We start from the raw sequence: 25123 nt of genomic DNA on the forward strand, positions 1-25123 counted from the left end.
TTTACAAGTGTAATTACTGGCTTTTCAACTAATCAAGGGAAAACATTTATAAATGAAATAATAACCAAGGCTAAGGCCCTAATACACTGAATAATGATGAATAATGGCTGAAATACTTCTCTCAGTTGTGCTAATGCATTTAGAAGCAGGTAGCAGCAGCTTCAATACAAGTTCGCAAAATTATCATGGCATTTGAAGAGCTTGTTTCAGACTACAGGTTTGTGGTTCACCTTTCTTAAAGTTTAAGAGGAGTGTGCAGTTCTTAAATACTACAAATCATACATCTCAGTGGACTTGACACACAGCAAGGGTCCTGTGTATCCTGAGTTTCATACTGTATTTAAAAAATTCACACTGAAGAATAGCAGGTTAAATCAGTAAACATATATTGTTTAAGATTATAGAATTAGTCCAAGCTTGTTGGTCTTGAAGTACGATTCTTGCTTTGGATATGAGGCTTAGTTCCCATACAAGCACAACATTTGAGGGCTGGGTGAAAAATGAGATCTTGTATAGAATAGCAGTTAAAATGTCAGAACTGATGTGACCTGGATTTACCTCTGACACTCAGTCACAATGGGTGGCTTTTGGCCCTTCACTGTCTCTGTCTTATCTACCTCCAGGGTTGTTGTTGTTTAAAAAAAACACTGGTTTTTTTCATTGAAAGTTTTCAAAACAGAATACAGTAAAAACCAATCTAATATACCTCCAGTGGTTGTTGAAGTTGAAATAGGGTAGGAAGAACCAGCTACACGTTCTTGAGCTTGGAGGAGAGGCAGAATATAAATGTAATAGTAGAAATAATGAAATTACAGTGATAGACTTGCTTGTAGCTGAGTTCTACATAGTAAAGTAATGGACTTATTTGCACTAGTACACAATGTATCATTTTAGAAGACACCATGGAATTAAAAGCAGCATGTGGTGTATTACAACTTAAGGAAGCATTACCATGATTTGATTTTAATACTGTTTTCACTCTTATTCCTGTCAAGTTTTTTTCTTGATGAAAGACAGTGGTATCAAACTGGGCTTCTGTTGCTAAAATTACAAGTGCTGTCCATTTTTAGAAGGGTTATAGAGTTCAGAGTCAGGATTGTGGAATTACGTTACAGGCTCTGTTAGACACTCAGAAGAATTTGAGAAATGATCAGTTGTAATCCAAGAGGTAAATATAACATACATATTTTTTCAGCACCTGCACTTGTAAGGCATATTTTTATTTCAGATCAGGCTGCCAATATGCAAGTGGTTCTACATTCAGTGCTGTCCTTGTAATATATGTTTGGAGATGAGATAATACCATCCCATGTTTTTCTCAAGGCGAGATGGCATGGTTTTGAACTTGGTAGTAACTGGAACAGTGCTTTTTAAAAAACATTATTATTGTGGCTGCTTACAGTCCAGTATCTTTATTTCATGACATACCAACAACACATCTTCAAAAGTGCTATTTTGGCACTTATAAGCAACAGAATGTAAAATAGGAATCAGGTTCTGTTTATTTAACATTGATGTAAAAACAGTAATCTTTATAGTGGTATCCTATGTGCTCCTGTTATTTAAAATAGGTAGCAATTCTGAAATTATTTGTGAACAGTCCAGAAATTAAGATATTAAACAGTAGCTGTTAAGAAAGTAAATGTTTTCCTACACTACCTCTCACAACAAGCTTTCCTGCACCATTCTACAAAACTTGGGGAAGAAAGGAGAGTACTTCTTCAGATGAAAAAAGTATTCTTAATACGTTCTTGTTCATGTGTTACTATTTGGACAAGCCTAAGCCTGTTCAACTTGAGTGAGGCCACCAAATCCAATTCCTTTAGGACCAAAATTCTTTGCATAGCAAACTGGAAAAGAAAGAAAGGCATAATATTTGAGCTGTTTTCATGTGACACTCAACACAAAACATATCCCATACTTCCTTCAAGGCCGTCCCTGAAACTCAGCTTCTCCCAAAAAAGCTTTTGGAACAACCAATAACATATTGTAACTAAGCCAAAGTATGTGTAATTTAAATGGGACTGGGAGGAATTCAGTATAGCACTACAACAACTGTTCCATCAGTGCAAGCTTTTCCAATTGCCAGATGGAATGATCCCCCTTCCCTCTGCCTGTGTACTGTTCTGGGGGTTCTGAGCCTGAAGAGCCAATTGAGGTGGGGGCAAAACCCCATTGTACTAACAGATCAATGGCCCTTTGCCTAGTTTCACATGGGTGAGAAGGAGAGGAAAGATGCCAGGGGAAGAGGGTATCCTGCATTTCCTTGCCTCAGCATCACCGGCAGGTTGGGGTGGGAAGATTCAGAATAGTGTGGTGTCAAGACATGGGGGTATCTCATACTTGAGGGGGGAGCTTGATATGTTTTCTCACATGTTTAGTTAGCCCAGCCCTGAGAAGACAATTTGATCCTGCGAAAATTTGCACCTAAAATTCATAAAGCTAGCATTCCCATCCTGACGCCCTCCCCTTTGGTTTAATAATATTTCCAGTTTCTGGTAGAAACCCAGTGCTATTGCAGCCCAAATGTGAGCAGTAGAGGCAGCCTCTTTCTTTAAGGACCTTTAAGAAAACCAAGTGGCAGCGGAGTTTCACTCTGAAAAAAAGATTTTTTGGTAACTCCACAAGTCTTCAAGGGAGGCACCTTAATTTGTCTGAATTAGGTATGAGGCACGACAACTACACTTGCCTTTACAGTAAATCTCTCCATCTTTATCTGTGACGTTTGTAGACTCTAGACTCTTCCCACAGAAAGCACATCGGAAGCATGTCTTGTGCCACGGCTGAAACAAAGCAAAAGAATATTAGCCGCCCTGTTGTTAGCCGCCCTGAGCCCGGCTTCGGCTGGGGAGGGCGGGATATAAATAAAAAATTATTATTATTATTATTATTATTATTATTATTATTATTATTATTATTATTATTGAAATCAAAGACATTGCAGGTTTACCTTTCCAAGATTTATACATTGGTAAATAAAGAGATTAACTCCCTTTGCACAGACACCCACACACCTCTCCCCAGATTTAACATTTTCAACAGCTCAGGTGGAAATCTATTACCAGACTGACTGGAAGAGATGGAATCTATTATTCTCCTGTAGGGAGGGAATGTGATCCTTGATATGGGTTGTCTCTGCCTATCTCACCACTGGCAGAAAGTTAAACTTTTGAGGAAGACATCAGAGGCAGGACCACCCCCTAACTCCCAATCTACTCCCTGCCTTTGCCACTTGAGGAAGGCTTCCTGCCCTGATCTAGGCGCAGCAAAAGAAAAAGGTGGGAACACCATCTTGGAAAGGAGGATTTCAATAATATAATGAATTGCTTTGCTTATTGGATGTTAGCTTTATTTACAAGATGGGGTTGGTGGAGACCCAAATAAATGATGCCCCATTCTCTGAAAGGGACTGTTACCTCAGTGCTCTACTGGGTTGCTTTCCTCTCTTGTACATTTGTCATGCAGCCACTTGGCAATCCCAACACACAGTCCAAGATTGACTCATCTTCCTCAGATGATCTGTCCTTTGGAAGGAAGGTTCTCCAGAGGGTAGCCTAGCTGTTTGTCAGACAAAGTCTTCCTGGATTTATATGGACACGGCTTTATTATATTCTACTCAAAGAATGGTCTCCAACCCCATCTGGTATAAATGGAAAACGAATTTCTATTTTCAAATAAGTGTTGGAGGACATTCTGCCCACCTATCTTTCCTCTTGAGACCACCTCTGGTGTGGGCTGGGTTTTAGGGCTTCTGCCTGCATCATACATATCATGTTTAGTGCTTGTGTTTGTTTTGTTCCATCCAATTGTTGATCTACTTTCTAAGTTTCCATGTTTTATATGGTTCCTGTGCATTTTTGTTTTGTGGGGGCTGAGGAATAATAGGACTGGGGAGTTGTAAGGATCCCAAGAGACATCTCGTCCAAACCCCTGCAATGCTGGAATTTCAACACGTGAGTTGTTCCTCCTTTGACAGTTTGGACTGGAGGGCAAGGCAATTCCTCTCCCTGGAAGAGGAGGCAAAAGAGTTGGAAGGGCCTGCCTATCCTGATTAGAGGGAGACATCATTTGACCCAGAGAATGTCCTCCAGTTCCATCTGTAAATAGAAATTCACACCAAGTACCAATTTCCATTTCCTGATATTGGAGAACACTATACAGAACATAGGAGGAATTTGACATCACACTTTTACAAACATGCTGTTAAGTACAGGCAGTTCTGCTTGCCTGACAGAATGATCTCACCTCTTCTCCCCCCACTCACCATTCTGGGGGTTCTCAGAGAACCCCGCCCCATAGCAAATAGGAGGCATGTGGCAGATGCGGGGAGACTGGAAAGCCCCATTGCACTGGTGTCCTTCCGTGGGGCAGCGGAAATATTGGGGAGAGGAATAAACATTAAGCTTTCTATTACAAGAAGCTAATCGGTATTTGACTGGGAAGTTAGCGTCTTCTGCAATCAAGCCCTCTAGCCTCAGGAAAATACATTTAGAATCCATTTCAGGCAACTATGGTAGAAATCTTGAGTTTTAAGGATATAAACTCAATTACCAGCTGAAATTAGACAAGAGCATTCGTGTCATGATGTTTGCATGCCTACTGAAGACATTTTTGTTTAATACGTTTTTCCCTGGGGTTTGACCCAGTCATTTGTGGAATATTAATTGTGTTTTTTAAAAAGAATTTGTGAAGATGGCTATAGAGTTTGATGTTTTTAGAGCTGTGTTTTAGTCTATTTTTATCTTGTACCTCCCACCTTCAATGGCTTCAGCTTAGAATGGTTTTTACATTTGCTAAATAATATTTTTTAGTTGCCTTAATAAAAGCAAAGCTGTTGCAGTAAAATTAGTAAAATTATGTTGTATATGATTTTATGTGAAGTCTTAAAACATTTTATTTCTATGTGGAATTTAAATGCAGCTTATTTTGTTTTCTTTTAATCTGGTCTATGGGTTTAGCTATTCCAACAGGGAAGTTGATTGTTTGAATTAAATGTAGAACAGAAAAATGCCTTTACAAGTCAACCCTAAATGTGTCTTTTCAGAAGCAACACCAAGCAGTTAGCACTCTCATGCGCTTTCTATTCTCTTTGATTAAAATTTCAATTTTGGCAGCTGCCCCTCTGCTATAATGCAATGGCACTTTACCTGCTTAGCTCGTTTCTTACCTTTCCTCCTCCCATTATCTTCTCTGCAGCATACACTGACTTCCCACAACGAGGGCATTTATCAACATCGCCAAATTTTTTGGCAAACTTTGAAGGGTTGGTAGGAGTGGAAGGACGAGCTGGCTTTGGTGAGCTGATGACAAGAATGTTCAGTGCACATTAAGCTTTTTCTCTTGGAGCAGCTAAATTAAGCACTACAAGCAGAAGATGTGTCGCGGCATCCATAACAAAACAATAATCACTTTTGGTTGAAGAATACAAATACTTTATACAAAAAGAGGGGGCATTCTGTGGAGGCAGATAGTAGCCACCATGCCTAAGGTAAAGGTAAAGGGACCCCTGACCATTAGGTCCAGTTGTGACTGACTCTGGGGTTGCGTCGCTCATCTCGCTTTATTGGCCGAGGTAGCCGGCGTACAGCTTCCCAGTCATGCGGCCAGCATGACTAAGCCGCTTCTGGTGAACCAGAGCAGTGCACGGAAACGCCATTTACCTTCCCGCCGGAGCGGTACCTATTTATCTACTTGCACTTTGACGTGCTTTCGAACTGCTAGGTTGGCAGGAGCAGGGACCGAGCAACGGGAGCTCACCCCGTTGCAGGGATTCGAACTTCAGACCTTTTGATCGGCAAGTCCTAGGCTCTGTGGTTTAACCCACAGTGCCACCCGCGTCCTGCCGCCATTCCTACTACCCTTCAATAACCCTCTCCTCCATGAGATGTAACGTGCAGTGGTACCTCGGTTTTCAAACGTAATCCATTCCCGAAGAGTTCTGAAACATTCGAAAACTGAAAACTCAAAAGCCGATAGCTAGGCCTCAGGATCTTGCACTCAACGGAAGCTGCATGGCATGTTCAACTTCCGAGGCATGTTCAAAAACCAAAGCATTTACCGGTACTTCCAGGTTTACGGCATTCGAAAACCAAAATGTTCATCAACCGAGACATTAAAAAACCGAGGTACCACTGTACTTGGAAGTAAGTCCTATCAATTTTCAAATACGTTTCCTTAAGGTTACAGCTTTGGGAAATAATAATAATCTGATTCTACAAGTGATGAAAATCTTTATGGAATTAACATATTCATGCCACCACACATCTTGTAATGCTCCTTTTCTTATTCTTACTGTGTTGCAATTGTAACCTTTCATTCCATGTCTTTACATAGAATTCTCCAAATGAAACAGTCCCCGCCCCCCAATATAAAATACCCACAGTCATTTTTCTGCCTGCCTTCCTTAGACAATACAGATTGCATTGTGGCTATTCAAGTATTAGTAACATCTCAGTACAATGCAGAAAAATAATTCCATCATTGTACTAAGAACCCATCCCTTTGATTGTACTGCACTTAATGAGTCACAATTGCGGTGAATAGTAAAGACTGTGACAATTTGTAAAGCACGGGCTCTTTCTGTAGCATAATTGCCCACTGGCATAGGAAATCTTTTTCAAGTAATATTCTGCAGGGACAGAACATCATTAAAATGGATAAAAATTATTAGATCTATTGAAGAAAAGTCTGCGCTACAGCTTCCCCTGCGTGTTGTTATGGAAACTAATGAAGTGACTTGATGCATAATTATTATTTTTAAAAAACCGAGGATTCCACTCACTGCTGTAGATCCAGCCCAAGATGCTCTCCAGTGTCTGTGCTGAGGCAGCCTGCACCTTGTCCAAAGCCAATCCCTTTGGGGCCATATTTTCTCCCATAACAAGTTTTGCAGTAGATTTCAGATTCGTGGGCTGCTACTGTCGTACTGTCCAGAGCTTTTCGGCAGGCCACTGGAAAGGAAGCAAATGCGCTGAAACATATGCACCTGCAGTTTGCTATAGGTTTCAGGGAGTTGGACAGAAGAGGGTTCCTAGAGCCAAAGGTCTACTAAAAGCTACTTAATAATCAGTGGCAAAGTATGCTACTCACATCTGGGGTGTTAGTAAAATTACAGGTAAATGGCCCAGAAAAGTTAGGAGAGCAAATACTAAATGGTAGAGGTCTTTGTTTCAAATCTCTCCTCAGCCACAGACTCTTTAAGTTGTTTCGGGCAAACCACATACAGTCCTGCCCTCTCTACAACAGGAGTAACAGGACTGGCCTACCTTACAGGGCTGTTGTAAAGATTACTAAGATCTATGTGAAGTGCTTTGGATATTCATAAATGCTGCATATATTTTTTAAGCTCTGGTCTTATTAAGCCTTGCTTGTGTCTCATAAATGTGTATTACATCTAAGCCACCATTTTGGGAAATAATTGCTTTCTGATTCTAAAAGTGATTATTACCTCTACACATATTAACAGAACTTTGTAAAGCCATCACCAGAATTGTAACCTGCTCCAATTCTTATTCATACTTTGCTTCAGTTGTGGAAAATGCCATATTCTCCAGACATAAAACATCCTGATATAATGAGTGGTATAAAATGGAAGAAATGTCACTGGAGATATTTAATTTTATATCACTGGATTTTGGATCCAGTCCTAAATAGTGAAGAAATAGGAGAGTAGGGGAAAGAGAGAAACCAAAATTCCTACAGAGTTCAATGAGATTTACTCTTAGATGATGATGATGATAATGATAATGATAATCATAATTTATTCTTTATACTCCACCCATCTGGCTGAGTTTCCCCAGCCACTCTGGGCAGCTACCAATCGAGTGTTAAAAACAATACAGCATTAAATATTAAAAACTTCCCTAAAAGGCCTGCTTTCAGATGTCTTTTAAAAATAGGATAGCTGCTTATTTCCTTGACATCTGACGGGAGGGTGTTCCACAGGGCGGGCGCTACTACCAAGAAGGCCCTCTGTCTTGTTCCCTGTAACCTCACTTCTCGCAATGAGGGAACCGCCAGAAGGCCCTCAGCGCTGGATTTAGGGCTTTAAGGGTCAGCACCAACACTTTGAATTGTGCTCGGAAACGTCACTCGTCCAAGCAGCCTGTCCACATCCTCGGAGGTAACAGATTGGAATTGATCCCATGTAACAGGACTCTAGCACTTTCTCACCCCGGCCCTGCTTCCACGGCGAAGTCTACCGCCTTCCGAATCTGAACGACTTTATGTGCAAAAAACTTTGCAAAAGCATTGCAAGAGATCTTGGGATCCCTACTAGGCCCCAGTGATGAAGGTGGTTCTGATAGATTGCGAACCACCTGAAAGAGTCTCCTGCTGCTGTTTTCTGCAGATGCAATAGAGGCAATGAAAAAGGTCCTCTTCGCTGTCGCCATTGCCACTTGGTAGGCTCGACATTGAGCTCCAACCCGTGTTTGGTCCAATTCAGGGTGAGTTTTCCACCACCAGCGTTCTAGCCGTCTCAACGATTGTTTCATCGCCCTCAGCTCCAGGGATTACATTGTTGTCCTAAAATTAAGACCAGTAAAGCGAGACATTTCTGGCACTATGTGAAGATGATCTGTCCCTTTTCTGCGTTCTTCTCTGTGAAAAAATGATTTTGTGTGTCTGTGTGTGTAAGGGGAGTGATGCAGATAAAGTGCTTCTATTTCTGGCCCCTCTGGGACAGAGTATCTGTTTGCTGCAACAGATGGAGTCAAAGCCCTTGAAGTGCTATTGTTGAATCAGCTCCGAGATATTCGTCAATCTGCTGGCAGAGGCAGCACAGCCGCCATGAATTAGTTTTAGGCTTACAAATTGTGATCATGCCACATGTCCACCACAGATGTGCTTTAAGTAAAAGTCAGCTGGGAAGCAAAGTAAGTAAATAGCAAGCCACACATTAAAGAGTATCTTTCAAGTCAGGGACAGGGCTGCAGATAATAGGTGGGCATTTAATTTTTTTAAAAATGGAGGAAGGGTACTTTTCTGCCTGCATTATACTATAGAAATAGGAAGAGGATGGTGATATTGTGCATTTGATGGCACATTATGAGCTGCTTTTACCTCTCTAGTTTTTGATGATTTTTTTATTTAATCTCTGATTGAATCTTTGCTGTAGCTGATTTTGTTACTTTTATGGACTGGTGTGGTTTTAGTGTTTTACCAGGCGAATCGAGATTCTTCTTGCTTTGCTTTAAGTTATTATTATTGCTATCATAATCAATATATTAATTTTTTAATTATGCCCCCGTATTTGAATAATGTAGCCAGCATATTGTACAGCATGAGCGTAAGATCATATACTATATACATATACAGTGGAATCTTGGTTTTCAAATGTAATCCATTCCAGAAGACTGAGAAAATCCAAAAGCAATGGGCGGTCAGCAAGTTCAATGGGGAAAATGGAAAAACATGCCATGGAAGCCATTTGACTTCCAAGGCGTGTTCAATAACAGAAGCAATTACTTCCAGGTTTTTGGCATTCGGGTTCCGAATTGCTCGGCCTCCGAGACACTCGAAAACTGAGGTTCCTCTGTATATAAAACTAACAAAGTTTCAAAAAGCAATACAAAAGAATGTATAACCTAAACCATACCAACAGCAGCACAGCTAGAAGATATTACACATTCACAATGCAAGTAAAGGCATGTTCACTCAGAAATAAATCCTGCTCACTTCAATGGAACTAATTTCCAAGTAAGCACGTATGGGACCACAGCCCACAACTGACAGCAATAAACCTAGATTTACATCAAAGTCTTCAAACAAAGGGTATCTGCAATTTCTGGCAATACTCACCTGCTGACTATGCCAACAAGGCATGAAGCTCAAGATGGACAGAATTGGTGCACTTTATAACAGAAAACTTGTATCCAGTAACATAAAAGGTATATTGACATCTTCAACCTATTATAATGTCTTTAATGATAGTAGCATGTGCTTCACAAATGCTCCTGTTCATTCCAATAAATCAGGATTTTGATATCAGTTTATGTGGTTTACTGTTGGTAGAGGAGATATTTGAGCTTTCTCCCCTTGTTTTATACTTTCAGGAAGAGAAATGCTATCACCTGCCAGTGGCGTAGCGTGGGTTGTCAGCACCCGGGGCAAGGCAAGTAATTTGCGCCCCCTAACCCGTGGATTTGCACCCCCTAACCCTACCCCTAACCCTAACCCCCAGATGTTGCGCCCGGTGCGGCCGGCCCCCCCTGCACCCCCCACGCTACGCCACTGCCACCTGCTGAGGCAGAGTGCTGCCTGCCTCCCTAGTAGAGGCAGAAACTATGTATAGAGAAACTGAATTGTGAATAGCCCACTTAAAGTGTGGGTAGACCTGCCCTGCACCATTCACTGTCAATCTGTCATTCAGAGAGCCAGCAAGAAAAATAATTACTGATCAGGGTTGTAGAGGCAGGAAGTCCTTTCTAAAGTTTAACCAGAACTCAGCTTTCCTGTACTTTAAAACCATCACTCTTTATCCTATCTTCAATGGATCTCAGTTTAAATTACAGGTAAGTAAATGAGGGTTGAACATTAGAGGAGAATGTCTTACCAATCAGGGACAAAACAAAAAAAAATCCTTCCAGTAGCACCTTAAAGACCAACTAAGTTAGTTCTTGGTATGAGCTTTCGTGTGCATGCACACTTCTTCAGATACAGTGTGCATGCACACGAAAGCTCATACCAAGAACTAACTTAGTTGGTCTTTAAGGTGCTACTGGAAGGATTTTTTTTTGTTTTGACTATGGCAGACCAACACGGCTACCTATCTGCAATCAGGGACAATCAGTAAGGAAAACAAGCTGCTGTCTGCCAGCCATCAATCCTTCTCGGTCCATGCCTTGCTAAGCAATTCCTTTTTTAATCCTTGTCCTCTCCCCCTTAACTTTATCTGATGCTCGTATTGTTTGATTTGAAACATCTGATTTTTTGTTTTTTAATATTTTGTTGGGAGTCAGCCAGAGTAGTTGGAGCAGCCCTGTCAGATGTAAAAGGTAAAGGGTAAAGGGACCCCTGACAATTAGGTCCAGTCGTGACTGACTCTGGGGTTGTGGCACTCATCTCGCTTTATTGGCCGAGGGAGCCGGCATACAGCTTACGGGTCATGTGGCCAGCTTCTGGCGAACCAGAACAGCGCACGGAAATGCTGTTTACCTTCCTGCTGGAGCGGTACCTATTTATCTACTTGCACTTTGATGTGCTTTTGAACTGCTAGGTTAGCAGGAGCAGGGACTGGGCAACGGGAGCTCACCCCGTTGCAGAGATTCAAACTGCCGATCTTCTGATCGGCAAGTCCTAGGCTCTGTGGTTTAACCCACAGCACCACCCATATAAATAATAAAGGTGTTGTTGTTGAGTTAAACTGAGTGTAATTTCTTCCTTATTCTTCACTGAAGATCATAACTTGTCGGCATTTGTCTGTCCCAAGAGACAGTGGTGTGTGCCTCCAGTCAAACCACTGTGTTAGCAGCACCAGCGTGACCTCCCCAGGGCACAAGCCTGGGCAGTGTGTATGGAGGTTCTGGGCTGCCCAGGCAACAAGACCCCACGCTCGACCTAGCTGGTGTGGTCCCAAGGAAACAGAGCAATATGTTGGTCACAGCTTGGCTGCAGGTGTTGCTGGAAGGAAGCATGCAAGGTGTCATCCAACCATCTTTGGGGCTCCACCCTGAATTTGTGCAGCAGAGGGTTAGGATTAGAGTTTTCCTTCTCCTAGATGGGCTACATTCCCAGGTTGACAACCTCATCTACCCCTCAGATAATAACTATTCCACCATAAACCTCCATTTCCCACATATTCCTTTCAGTTAGGCGAGTAGGATTAGTGCCACAATCAACTGTAGTATAAGGTTACCAGATGTCCCCATTTCCCAGGGACAGTCCCTGGATTTACAAATCAGTCCCCATACAAAATCCATTGAAGTTGAAAAGTGTTCCCGGATTCATTGAAAAAAATCTGGTAACCTTACTGTAGTACATTGTGGATTTGCTGGTGAAATAAAATAGCAGAGATCCACTTACTGCAATGGAAGCACGTCTTATGAAAACTACGGCCATTACACTGGATTTCTTCAGCATGGTAGACAGTCTTGTCACACGCACCACATTTGGCTCCACCTCCCCAGTTTGGCATCCTTGAAACTTTCAACTGGTTTGCAATGACACCTTTAAACCAAAATACAAATGAGTCAGAATTAGAACATATTAGTAACCTAGTTTGCTCTCTCATACCTCTCTCTTTAGTAATGGTCAGCGTTCCGGCAGCCCTTCAGAATGCCCTCTAGAAGGAAGCTACGTCATGATGTGGCATTATTCTAGAGCATTCTGGGGGAAGCAATGGTGGGTGACCAGTCAGAGGAGCTCCACCACTCAGAGGAGCTCCACCACCTCTAGTGGCAGCGGCAGAAAAGAAAGGCAAGCAGAGGTTGCTACCGCTACTGTGAAACTGATATGCCTTCCTGAGACTTTGGGGACTTCCAGATGGGTGTTTATTCAGTGTTCCTCTTGCATCAAATCTCCTTCTGGCATCAAAAGGCCAGACTATATCCCCCACCCCCCAATCTGAATTTTACCTTTCTGTGGGAAAATCTAACAACAACAATCTTCTTCTTCTTTGGCAATCATTTGTAGCCAAGCAAGATTGTTTTCCATAAACATGGTTTTAACAATGAGGCTGTAAGTGACTGTGGAGGCCAATTCTGGATCCACACGTCCTTCCACAGTGGGGACATAGGCTTCTAGGTTGATCATGGTGAGGGTTTGCCAAGCGTGCCTTCCTCTTAGCGCATTTCTCCCTTTTGTCCTGAGTTTGAGCATCTTCAAAGCCCATGACACCTTTGGTAAAGACTGTTCTCCAATTGGAGCGCTCACAGGCCAGTGTTCCCCAATTGTTGGTGTTTATACTACATTTTTTTAGATTTGCCTTGAGAGAGTCTTTAAGCCTCTTTTGTTGACCACCAGCATTATGCTTTCCATTTCTAAGTTCGGAATAGAGTAGTTGCTTTGGAAGACAATAATCAGGCATCTGTACAACGTGACCGGTCCAATGAAGCTGATGTTGAAGAATCATTGCTTCAACCCTGGTGATCTTTCCAGTACACTGGCATTAGTTTGCCTGTATTCCCAAGTGATGTGTATTCCCAACTTTCGAAGATACTGTTGACTGAATTTTTCAAGGAGTTGGAGTAGGCATTTATAAATGGCCCACGTTTCACAAGCATACAATAAGGTTGGTCGTACAATAGCTTTGTAAACAAGCATTTTGGTTTCCCTGCAAATGTCCCAGTCCTCAAACACACTGCACTTCAATCTGGAGAAAGCTGCACTCGCAGAGGCCAGGTGATGCTGGATTTTGGCAACAATGTCGGCCTTTGAGGAAAATCTAACAACAACAATACCCCACTGCCAACAATCTCAGTGACCTGTTGTAAACTTCATATAGGATAGGGGCTTAATTTGCAAAGCTCCCCAAATTTTCCTGCCAATTTTGCACAGACATTTTAAGCTGAATTTAACTTTCAGCTCTGCCTTTTTTAAAAAAGATGCACTCCAAGAAATGTTGCCTTCTGTGCAGCTATTAATGGTACAGAAATCCCCTCCAGTTCTGAACCGGGTACACAGCTGACATCTCTTGCTGCTCCAATTACCGTTTCATCAAAGCCTGTGATGTGTTCACACCTGCCTTCTCAAACTGCAGTTTGTTCTTTCCAAGTATTTCTCTTTTACTCCACTTGCATGCAATTGCCTCAGAGATTAAGGCGCTGCTGAACTTTTTGGATTCATCTCCACATTGAGAATAAAGTAATGGCTCTGCCACATTATAGTGGGAATATGCTGTGCCTATTAAGGGGACATGAAGAATTCTGCCTTTGAAAAGGAAATGTTGCCTAACTACATGTACTCAGCCCAGGAGGAGTGAGAGGAGATAGAGTTGTATTCCTAAAACATTTGAACTGACTCTTGCAGTGATACATTGGGGGTACTCCTGACCATGTTTATTCATCAGGAATAAGGGTATACCTGGCAGTCCAGTCCCTAGTAAACTGCTAGGAGAAATATGCCATTGTAATGGTATAGGATAACTCTATCGATTTAAAACAGGGGTGGGAAAACTTTCAGCCTGGGGGCTGAGTTCTCTTCTGGACCACCTGGCAGTGGTGGGTGGGGTCAGAGGCAAAAGTGAGTGTAATAACAAATACAATTTTTATCTTTTCTATCCTCCATCCAGGCAAGCAAGAGGCATTATCAGAGGTTGAGGACAAAGTCCAGCCAGGCAAAAACACTTGGGGTGGGAAGCAAAACCAGTAATTGGTGTGGCCTGGGCCTGTCAAAGAGGTCTGGAGAGCTACATAAGATTTTTAAAGATTAAAAATAAGAGAGTGAAGGGACCTTGAATCTGCCCATCAACAGCACTTGGACAGCAGAGTGAGCAGCCACACAGCTCAGCTGGTCAGAGTCTTTCCACCATAGTGCAATGAATCACATTTCTATTCCATTTTTTCCTCCTAAATTTTCAGCTATACATCCAAACCACCCTATGTACAGCAGTATCCTCTTTTGCCTACCCTATCTAGTAGGCAGCTATATTCTCTTCCACCTTATGTTTCTAGCTGAGCTCCTTTCCTTTCTTTAGCTCAGTCTTCTCACTTATTCCCCCCTGAGCAGATGCTATTTTATCACAGCTTGCTATGTGGTGTTGCTCAGCGACGGAAGTTAAAAGGAATTCTTTTTTTTTTTTTTTTATAAATATTTATTAAGGTTTTTTTTTAAAATATAAATGCACACATCAAACAATCTTACTTTTATAACAACAAATTCTTGACTTCTTTGGACTCCCTCACGTCCCCCTCTCCCATTTACATCATTAAAAAAAAGAATTTTTCCAAACAAATTATCAACTTGTTTACAATCTCATGTCCACACATTCCAATATAATTTAACACTTTTTCCAATAAAATTTTTATATTTTCTTTAGTCTCACTTATCATCAAATTTAAATCTAGTTTAGTGGTGGCCAGTTTTTTATAATCTAGCATCCTTCTTAACATTCAAACAAATTACAATGTTTTTGTAGATACATCTTGAATTTCTCCCAGTCTTCCTCCATCTTTTCTTCTCCCAGGTCTCGGATTCTGCCAGTCATCTCGGCCAGTTGCATATAGTCCATCAGCTGCATCTGCCACTCTTCCAGTGTGGGTAAATCTTGAGTTTTCCAATTTTTTGCGATGAGAATCCTTGCTGCCGTTGTTGCATACATGAAAAATGTTCGATCCTTCTTTAACACCTTCTGGCCGACAATACCCAGAAGGAAGGCCTCTGGTTTCTTAGTGAAGGTATACTTAAATACCTTTTTCAGCTCATTGTATATCATTTCCCAGAAGGCCTTCACCTTAGGGCATGTCCACCAGAGGTGAAAGAATGTTCCTTCATTTTCTTTACATTTCCAACATTTATTGTCAGACGAATGGTATATTTTGGCAAGTTTAACTGGGGTCATGTACCATCTATATATCATTTTCATAACATTTTCCTTCAGAGCATTACATGCAGTGAAGTTCAACCCAGTGGTCCACAACCTTTCCCAGTCCTCGAACATAATGTTATGCCCAATATCCTGTGCCCATTTTATCATAGCCGATTTAACCATTTCGTCTTGTGTGTTCCATTTTAGCAGCAAGTTATACATTCTAGATAGTACCTTGGTTTTGGGTTCTAACAATTCTGTTTCTAACTTCGATTTCTCCACCTGGAACCCTAACTTTTTGTCATTTTTAAAAACTTCTTTAATCTGAGCATAATGTAACCAGTCTCGCACCTTATCCTTCATTTTCTCCAAACTCTGCAATTTCCAATTGTCTCCATCTTTTTCTAATAATTCCCAATATTTTGGCCATTTGGCCTCCATATTGGGTCTTTTTAGGGCCTTAGCCTCCAGAGGTGAGAGCCACCTTGGAGTTTTGTTTTCCAATAAGTCTTTATATTTCGTCCAGACATTGAACAGTGCTTTCCTGACAATATGGTTCTTAAAGGCCTTATTGATCTTAACTTTGTCATACCATAAGTATGCATGCCAACCAAAAGCATTGTTAAAACCTTCCAAGTCCAGCACGTCAGTGTCTTCGAGAAGTAGCCAATCTTTTAGCCAACAGAAAGCTGCGGCTTCATAGTACAACTTTAAGTCTGGCAGGGCAAAGCCACCTCTTTCTTTCGCATCTGTTAATATCTTAAACTTAATTCTGGGCTTTTTGCCCTGCCAGACAAATTTAGATATATCTTTCTGCCACTTCCGGAAGCACTCCGTTTTGTCCACAATCTGTAATGTTTGAAACAAAAACAACATTTTTGGCAATACATTCATCTTAATAGCAGCAATTCGGCCTAACAAAGAAAGCTTCAATTTTGTCCAACTATCCAAGTCTCTCTTAATTTCAGACCAACATTTTTCATAATTGTCCTTAAATAGACTCAGGTTTTTTGCTGTTATGTTTACCCCTAGGTATTTTACTTTTTTAACCATAGTTAGTTCTGTTTCTCTCTGAAACCTTTCCGACTCTGTATCTGTCAAATTTTTCCCCAACACTTTAGTTTTCTGTTTATTTAATTTAAATCCTGCCACCCGACCAAAATCCTGTATCAGTTGTAATACTCTTTTCGTACTAGATTCTGGCTCCTGCAGAGTCAAAACTAGGTCATCTGCAAAAGCTTTCAATTTGTATTGTTTCGCTCCGACCTGAATCCCTTCCACCAACCGGTCCCCTCTGATCAAGTTCAAGAGCACCTCCAGAACCGAAATGAATAACAAAGGGGAAATCGGGCAGCCTTGTCGTGTTCCTTTTTCAATTTTGAACTCTTCTGTAACCACATTGTTAACTATCAGTTTGGCCTTTTGTTCTGAATATATTGCGTCAATCCCATTCTCAAACCCCCGTCCCACTCCCATTTCATTCAAATTTCCCTTCATAAATTTCCAAGAAATATTGTCAAAGGCCTTCTCCGCATCTATGAAAATTAACACTGCTTTTGTATTTATGTCTGTTTGCAAAAGTTCCAAAACGTCAATAATGTTCCTAGTATTTGCAAACATATGTCTACCTGGGAGAAAGCCTGCCTGGTCTTTGTGAATTACTTCATTAAGCACTCTTTTGAATCTACTTGCCAAAATGTCTGCAAATATTTTGTAATCCACATTCAAAAGGGAGATGGGACGATAGTTTTTGAGTTGTGTCTTTTCAGCTTCAGATTTTGGTATCAATGTGATAAAGGCTTCCTTCCACGATTCCGGCGCCTTCTTCCCTTCCATAATTTCATTACAGACCTCCATCAATGGTTGGATCAAATAGTCTTTTAATGTCTTATAATACTTGGAGGTCAGACCGTCTGGCCCTGGAGATTTGCCCAATTGCATGTTCTGGATAGCTTGTTCAATCTCTTGCTGTGTTATTTTGTTGTTCAGGATTAATCTGTTTTTTTGTGACAACTTTGTTAGTCCATTTCTTTCCAAAAATTGTTTAATCTCAACCTCATCTTGCGGCCCTTGAGTGTATAATTTTTTGAAGTATCTCTGGAAGCACTTTCTAATTTCCATGGGGTTCTGAATGTTTCTTCCTTCAATTTCTAGGTTTGTGACTGTATTTAATTTCTGTCTCTTCTTCAACTGCCAAGCTAGCAGTTTTCCACATTTATTTGCCGATTCAAAAGTTTTTTGTTTCATTAATTTAATCTTCCATTCTATTTCTTGGTTTATCAATTTAGAATATTGGGCTTGATATAGTTTAATTTCTCTCAGAATCGGCTGTGACTTCGGGTTTGATCTTAATTTCTTCTCCAATTCTTTAATTTTCTGCAAAATCTTATCTTTCCTTTCATTTTGTGTTCTTTTCTTTACAGTGTTCTGTTGTATCAAGAACCCCCTCATCACAGCTTTACTTGCGTCCCAGATAGTTCTTTTTTCCACCGTAGTGTTCATATTTATTTCAAAATAATCCTTCAAGGTTTTTTGGGCCTTCTTGAGAATCTCCTGATCTCTAAACAAGCTATCATTCATCTTCCATCTAAAGGAGCCGGTTGGCAATAGTGTCATACCCATCTTCAGCGCATTATGGTCGGAGCAGGTCTTTGGGCAGATTTCCACTTTTCTGACCTTGGGTGCCAGACCTCTAGATATCCATATTTGGTCGATTCTTGTCCAAGTCAGTTGGGCTTCAGAGAAGAATGTTCCCTCTCTTCCCAGGGGGTTCTTAGTTCTCCAAATATCAATCCAGTCCATATTGTCAGCCATTTCAAAAAAGGTCTTTGGTAGTCTGCCGTCTTTTGTAGCGTTTTGATTTTGTGACTTATCCATATTTGTCGATACGACCCCATTCATATCTCCCATCATAATGATGTTGTTGTAGTCCAGATAGTCCAGCATAGTCTCATGCAACTTCTTGTAAAATTCCGATTTCCCGTCATTTGGTGCATAAATTCCTAATATCAGAATCTTTTCTCCTTGGTGTTGTATCTCAATTCCTAATATTCTTCCATGTTCATCTTTGAATAAGAATTTAGGTGACAGGCTCTCTTTTGCATATATCACCACTCCTCGCTTCTTTACTCTGTCCGAAGATATAAATTCTTGGCCAAGTCTTTTGTTTATTAACACCTTTCTATGGAGCCTAGTCACGTGTGTTTCTTGTAAGCAAATAATATCCAATTGTTCTTTTTTTAATATATGAAAAATTTTCCTCCTTTTTTCCGGGATATTGCAGCCATTAATGTTCCAACTCAAAAGTTGCAGAGACATCCTGAATAAATCTGGTTATTTTTCAAGGGGTGGTATCTTGTTCAGAGAATCTTCAGAGTCCAAGGGTACAGATGCCTCTGGTGTTTCAGGCCCTGGAAGTTGATCAATTCCTTTGTGAAGGTCCTCTCCGTATACGTTCAGAAATTTATCTCTGTCTTCCGATGTTCTGATTTTGATCTTCTTCCCTCTAAAGGTAAAAGATAGTCCTTGAGGAAATTCCCACCTAAAGATGATTGAATTCTTCCTTAGTAGTCTTGTCAACTCCAAATAGTCAGATCTAAGATCTAGCAGTTGTTTAGGAATATCCTTGTAGATCTCAATTCTTTTGTCCAAAATGTCCAATGACTTTCCGTAGTGTAGGCCCAAAATCTTATCCCTTTCCTCCTTTGACCTCAATATTATCAAACAATCTCTGGGCTTCTCTTTCTTTAGAAGTCTTCCGAGCCTAAAAGCTGAAACAATTTTAAAGTCCTTTTCCTCTAAACTCCAAAATTTGGAGAATTCTTTAGTCAGAAACTCAGCTAGGTTGCCTTCTTCCACTTCTGGTATTGGAAGTTAAAAGGAATTCTTTCCCGCAGGCATCGTGTCTCTGATATTATATGGTTGGTTATGAAGGCAGACTGCAGAATGAATTCCCACATGCTGGATTTTACAGCACAGCGATGCACATATCTGTGCAGAGCATTTGAAAGTGTATCGGCTCAAAAAGGATATTGTAGGATTGGAAAAGAAGTAGAAAAGGAAAAGCCCAAATTATCAAGTAGCTGGAGCAAATGCCCTTTGAGGAGAGGTTAAAACATTTAGGGGTTTATAGTTTAGGGAAAAAATGGGGAGGAAAGACACATTACAGAGGTTTATTGGATTATGCATGGTGTAGAGAAAATAAACAGAGAAGAGTTGTCCTCTCCTTTGCATAATCCTAGAGCCCAGGGCCAGTCTCAATGCCTGTTCAGTTGTCCTCTCTGAGCAGGTAAGCAGAGAAAATAATAAGATAATGGAGCAGTTTCCTTCTGTTGTGTCTCTTTGAGGTTTGTCCAACAATGAAATCTCTCTCAATAGTGAGTTGTCATACATCCGGAATTTCCCGGACACAGCTGGGATTCATCCGTACGAAAGAGTATCCGAGAGGAATGGCAGCCCATATCAGCAGTGCTGATTTTTTGGCAAGTTTTCCCCAAATTGGGAAAAACTTCATGGGGGGGGGAGAGATTTTTCAAAAAAAGACCAACAACTTTGCCTCCCCCCCCCCCAATGCTCAACAACTTTTGTGCCCAGATTTTCACTTTTTGAAATATGGCAACCCTATTTTAACCTCTTATTCCTGTGCCACAGGAGTGGCTAACCTGTGGTCCTCCAAATCTTATTTGACTCCACCTCCCATCAGCCCCAGCCAGCATGGCTGATGATGAAGGGAGAGCCACAGGGTAGCCTGTTGTAATAGTCCTGTCAAAAATTGTCAGCTCTTTCTTAACCCCCTGGTCTACTTATAATAAACAACAACTATACTACATTTCCCCCTTCCCTCTTTTTTTTTTTTTTAGATTAAAACGAACAATGATAGATTTGAGTGACACTTCTAACATTAGAAAGCTTACCACAGAGTTACACACGCTTTCTAAAATGCGTACTTATATAAATGCACCAGACATAAACATGTCTTTGGATAGCTTGATCACTCCTAATAGTCTTCTTTTGAGTAGGTTCAACAGCCACTATCTCTACCATGGGCATAGCAAAGGGGGTGGGGGCACCTGCTCCCCCAAATCAATACAAATCTGAGGTTCTGACACCCCCCCATAACAAAAGCCTGTTTCCCCCTAACAAAAATCATGGCTACGCCCATGATTTCTACTGTTCCATTACTGCTGTTATTACCAGATTCTTCAACATGTTGCAGTCATGAGAGGTCTCTGCATCACTCAAGCTGTGGCAGGACCTTTAACAGATGTTTGACATTGTTAATTACAGTTATCTAATTATCAGTGCTAACAAGCTCAAAATAAGTAGCTGATCTGCTCCAAAGAGTTACATAGCATGCATGCTTATCTATTGGCCGATGATGATCACCTGTGCTATTGCTAGCAACGCAGGCCAAATCTCCAACTCTGAAGTGTTGTTTCGCAGCACTGGCACATTCAGAACCTAAGAAGGCCTTGCTGGGCCAGGCAAAAGGCCCATCTAGTCCAGCATCCTGTTTTCACAGTAGCCAACCTATGAGAAGCTCACAAGCAGGGCATGAGCATATCTGCACTCTCCCCACTTGTGATGCCCAGGAGCTGGTATTCAAAGGCATGCTGCCTCCCACACTGTTGTTTCACCTTCTCACAGTTGGTGAATGTCTTTGAGGCCCTATCTGCAGTATACATTTAAAGCAGTACGATACCTCTTTAAACAGTCATGACTTCCCGCAAAGAACTATGAGAGCTGCAGTTTGTTAAGTGTGCTGAGAGTCGATTGGAGACCTCGATTCCCCTCACAGAGCTGCAATTCTTTTTTTTTTTAATAATTTTTTTTAATAATTTTTTTTTCCATAAAAAACTCCAATCATATCAATTTGCACATCACATATTTTAGCTTATTGGACCTCCCTCAACTTCTCTGACAATCATTCGTAGTTCAAATCCTATCTTCACATTCCTTAATTTTAATATTGCCATTAAATACTATATTTCTGTCCTTATTTGCTTTCTAGCAATATTCCTTGTATTTTCACAAAGCTTCTTTAAAGCACACTAGCGTTGTACAGTCCTCACATACAGTTTTCAAATACTCCGTAAATTTTCCCCAGTCCTCAAAAAACCTGTGATCCTTTTGGAATCTGATTTTCCCAGTTAATTTATCCATAGTCTGTTAATTTTGTCCTCCATTCTTCCAAAGTCGGTACTTCTTCTTGTTTCCATTTTTGGGCCAACAATGTTCTTGCTGCGGTGATTGCATACTGAAAAAGTTTACAGTCTCTCCTATTTATGTCCATTCTTGTTATTCCCAGCAGAAAGGTTTCTGGTTTCTTAACAAAGCTATATTTTAGCATTTTCTTTAGTTCATTATATATCATCTCCCAGAACCCCCTTACTTTCTTACAATCCCACCACATATGCATGAATATACCTTCTTTCTCCTTACATCTCCAACATTTGTTACAAGTTTTGTTACAGAACTGCAGTTCTCAGTGTGGCTTAACGATCAATCCCTGTTTCCAGAGAACTCTGGAAATTGTAGCTCTGTGAGGGAAATACAGGCCTCCTAATAACTCTCAGCTCTTACTAACTGTAGTTCCCAGCATTTTTTGGGAGATGCCGAATGTCTGAATGTTTAAGCTGATGTGATGCTGCTTTAATTGTATGGTGCAAGTAAGGCCTAATAGAAAGATCATTTGTCTCACCTTGGTTGTAGGGCCCAGGCGCGAATTTCACATAGCAAAAGCAATCTAGCAGGTGTCTCTGCTAAAGTTCTGAGCAGAGGAACTTTGCTCCGTAGGAGATTGGTGAAAGTATCTTCTATAGAGAGGCTCCTTGAAACCTGAACCTGGCAATGTGTTTAGTTATGCTAACCTTTGTATTTAAGAAGTCAAAATGAAATTAATCCAGAACCACACATCATGCTGCATGCTTTTACAGTACCAATCACCTCTTAGGTTTGGTAATGGCTGGAAGAGAGAAAAGGGGTCTAGACCAGGGGTTGTCAATCTGGTCCCTACTGCCCACTAGGGGGCGTTTCAGGATTCTAGGTGGGTGGTAGGGGGTTTTACCGCACAAGCTGAATCCTCCTTCCATTGAGCACTGGTGGCTGGTAAGGAAATTTTACCATCAAGAAAGATGCATTAGTGGGTGGTAGGTATAAAAAGGTTGACTACCCCTGGTCTAGATACTTCCTTCATCTTAGGTCATTAAGCTCAGAGAGAAAAGGGAAAATGAATACTTTGGCCATATTATGTGAGCATGGAGAGGTGATATGATCACAGCTGCTTGGCTGGTGGCAAAAAAGTAAGCTCAATGTCCTCTTCGTTGACTCATGTTTCAGATTTACCGCAGAATCTAGTAGGTGGGTATCTGCTTTGCTCATGGCGCTTTCTTGATGTCTCTGAGTCATATTTTCTTGGATGATCAAATGCTAACTTGACATTAGAACATCACATCAACATTTGTCAAGTTGTTCTTGACCCAGTCCTTGCCAGGAGAGTTGTTTTCTTACTATAGCAACCTCACCCCCAAAATAAAAGTTGTGCTGAGTTTCTCTCAGTGGTGCTAGACAAAACCACAACTGAGGTATTCTTAACTGAGTCAAAGGATTTCGAATAGCGAAAGATTTATCAAGTTCTATCCTTCCTTCATAAAAATGACCCTCTAAATGTCAAAAAGAATATGGAGCAGATTTTGTGTTGATATATTACCAAAAGGAGTTGCTTTGATTCTTTCTCACTTAAAGCATAAAAAACCCACCCCAAAATAATCTGAGCTGATATGAGTTATAAAGAAAACATAATACTGGGAAACCTATAGAAGAACTGCTGTGGACTATCAATACTGCCATTTCTAAGAGCATTACACTAAACCTGTTCTCTCACATAAATGTTGAATGCATTTGATGATACTGGATACTGAAGATTTCAAGTTTAAGGAATATTGACTTAGGAACACTACTGTCATAGAGTCTTTTAAAGAACAAATAGTCTTCAATAAACTTCTATTTTCTTTATTTCTTTATGAAGAAAAACACAGAAATATAACTTCACTCTTAAACGATTTCGGCTAGAGCAAAATAACCGAATTACTATTTCTTGTGACATAAGATGGCTAAGATAATTAGATGCCTAGTGCACCCACAGTTCTCTATCAGGAAACTTAAGGCCTGATTCCAGTTTAAAACAACACCATCTAATAATGAAAACTGAAGATCTGGCTGTCGTAAATTATAATTGTTTCCAAATTACTACTAGTGCTAGTATCAGGAGCAGCAAACGTTTCATTCAGTATCAGAGGTCTGACACTGCACAGCACATAATGTTCATCTTTCTAAGAGTATTTTAAAAATCTATAATTCAGAATTTTTGGGTATCAAGATGCCAACCGCCACTTCTTAACATAATTTTTGCCAGCATTACATTTTTAGTTGTGCTGTACTAAATATATTTTCATTTATTGGAAGAAAAATTCAGAGAACCACAACACATTTGGAAGTAGCCCAAAAAAGACGTTAATAATCAACATGTCGGGAATCTTCACATAAAGCATCATGCCCCTGCAAACTTAAAATACAGAGCACTACCTTGGCTTGTAAATTAAATGAGATATAGGAAAAACATTCTCTCAATGAAAAGGAAAATGCTCCTCATTAAACATAATTGGAGCCTTTTGACACTTTATCATCATGACTTACCAGGATGAGTTGTATCCCCTTGTCTTCTGTGTCTTTTTTGAAGAGCTTAAGCTAGGATCTGGAAGTCTTTAAATACTTCCAAGTAGTTACAAGCTTTGGCTAGGAGTGTGTGTGTGTGTGTGTGTGTGTGTGTGTGTGTGTGAAGGGACACAGGAGAAAGAGTACGTGAGCAATACTACTGCTATCAGGTGGCTTAAAATAACTTGTGACAAAGCCTTGGATTGAGCACCAATTATGAGCAAGTTGCAGAACAATGCAGGGCCCTCCGATTACACCCAGATGCCCTTTCCAAGTGCAGCTGCCTAGATATAAAGAAATTTAATAAATCAATGTGTCACACAGGGCATGTGCTAGGTGAGAGGTCAATAATGATTGAATCTTTAAAAATAAAATTAAAGGCAGAAACACTGCTCAACAATATAGGCAGCAATATGACGGTGTCCTCAGCCACGATGAATGGTCATTAGGGAAATACCTTACATGAATACTAATTTGTGTAAAGAAAATAATATGAGAATTGCGTTGCTACAACCTAAAGCCAATAACAGTCGAGCCAGTTGGTCAGGTATCAACCATGGAGCTGGCACTCATTGCTATGTTGTCAAGCCACAGCTCTTCTGACAAAGCTTTACAGAATGCTCTGTTCACTTTTTGTGAAGAAACAGGGCTTTCAGACATTTTGTTCTGGGTTTTTACTTGGTTTCAATGGTTGCATTTTTGCTTCAAGGGCACCTCCTGCTTAGGAGAGTCCAAAGTTCAGAGAAAGTTGTTCACAGAAGAGTAAGAAATCTAAGAGGTGATGTTTTGCTTACAACATTTTGCACAGGGAGGGTCAAAGTTTCATTCTAGACATCTGGAAATGAAGAGAAAATAGAAAATTAACCCAGACTTTCCTTTCCTCCTGTTTGGGTAAAAGGGGGGTGGGTTAGTAAAAACAACTGTATATAGGTCATGTTTAACAAT

The 25123-nt window shown here is 40.6% G+C and overlaps 1 protein-coding gene across 1 annotated transcript; it reads right to left on the bottom strand.

Annotated features, from left to right (window-relative positions):
• Positions 1-1396: 1396 nt before the first annotated feature.
• Positions 1397-24318, bottom strand: CSRP3 (cysteine and glycine rich protein 3). Its single transcript, XM_081836400.1, has 6 exons — positions 24161-24318; positions 12025-12168; positions 6782-6950; positions 5168-5300; positions 2690-2783; positions 1397-1850 (listed from the first exon to the last, which is right to left on the bottom strand). Exons 2-6 carry the CDS (start codon positions 12134-12136, stop codon positions 1780-1782), a joined length of 579 nt encoding a protein of 192 aa, XP_081692526.1. The 5' UTR covers positions 12137-12168; positions 24161-24318; the 3' UTR covers positions 1397-1779.
• Positions 24319-25123: the final 805 nt, after the last annotated feature.

This window comes from Podarcis erhardii (assembly GCF_964252035.2).
Source record: "Podarcis erhardii genome assembly, chromosome: 1".
Lineage (NCBI taxonomy): Eukaryota > Metazoa > Chordata > Lepidosauria > Squamata > Lacertidae > Podarcis > Podarcis erhardii.

Bases quoted from the DNA above. Each gene is read 5' to 3' on its own strand.
- CSRP3 (XM_081836400.1), bottom strand. From the start codon at position 12,136: ATGCCAAACTGGGGAGGTGGAGCCAAATGTGGTGCGTGTGACAAGACT. The intron at 6,951-12,024 runs GTAAGTGGATCT...CTTCCTTTCCAG, and splicing joins TAAGACGTGCTTCCATTGCA to TGGCCTGCCGAAAAGCTCTG. The intron at 1,851-2,689 runs GCAAGTGTAGTT...TTTCTTTTCCAG, and splicing joins TGGAGAGATTTACTGTAAAG to TTTGCTATGCAAAGAATTTT.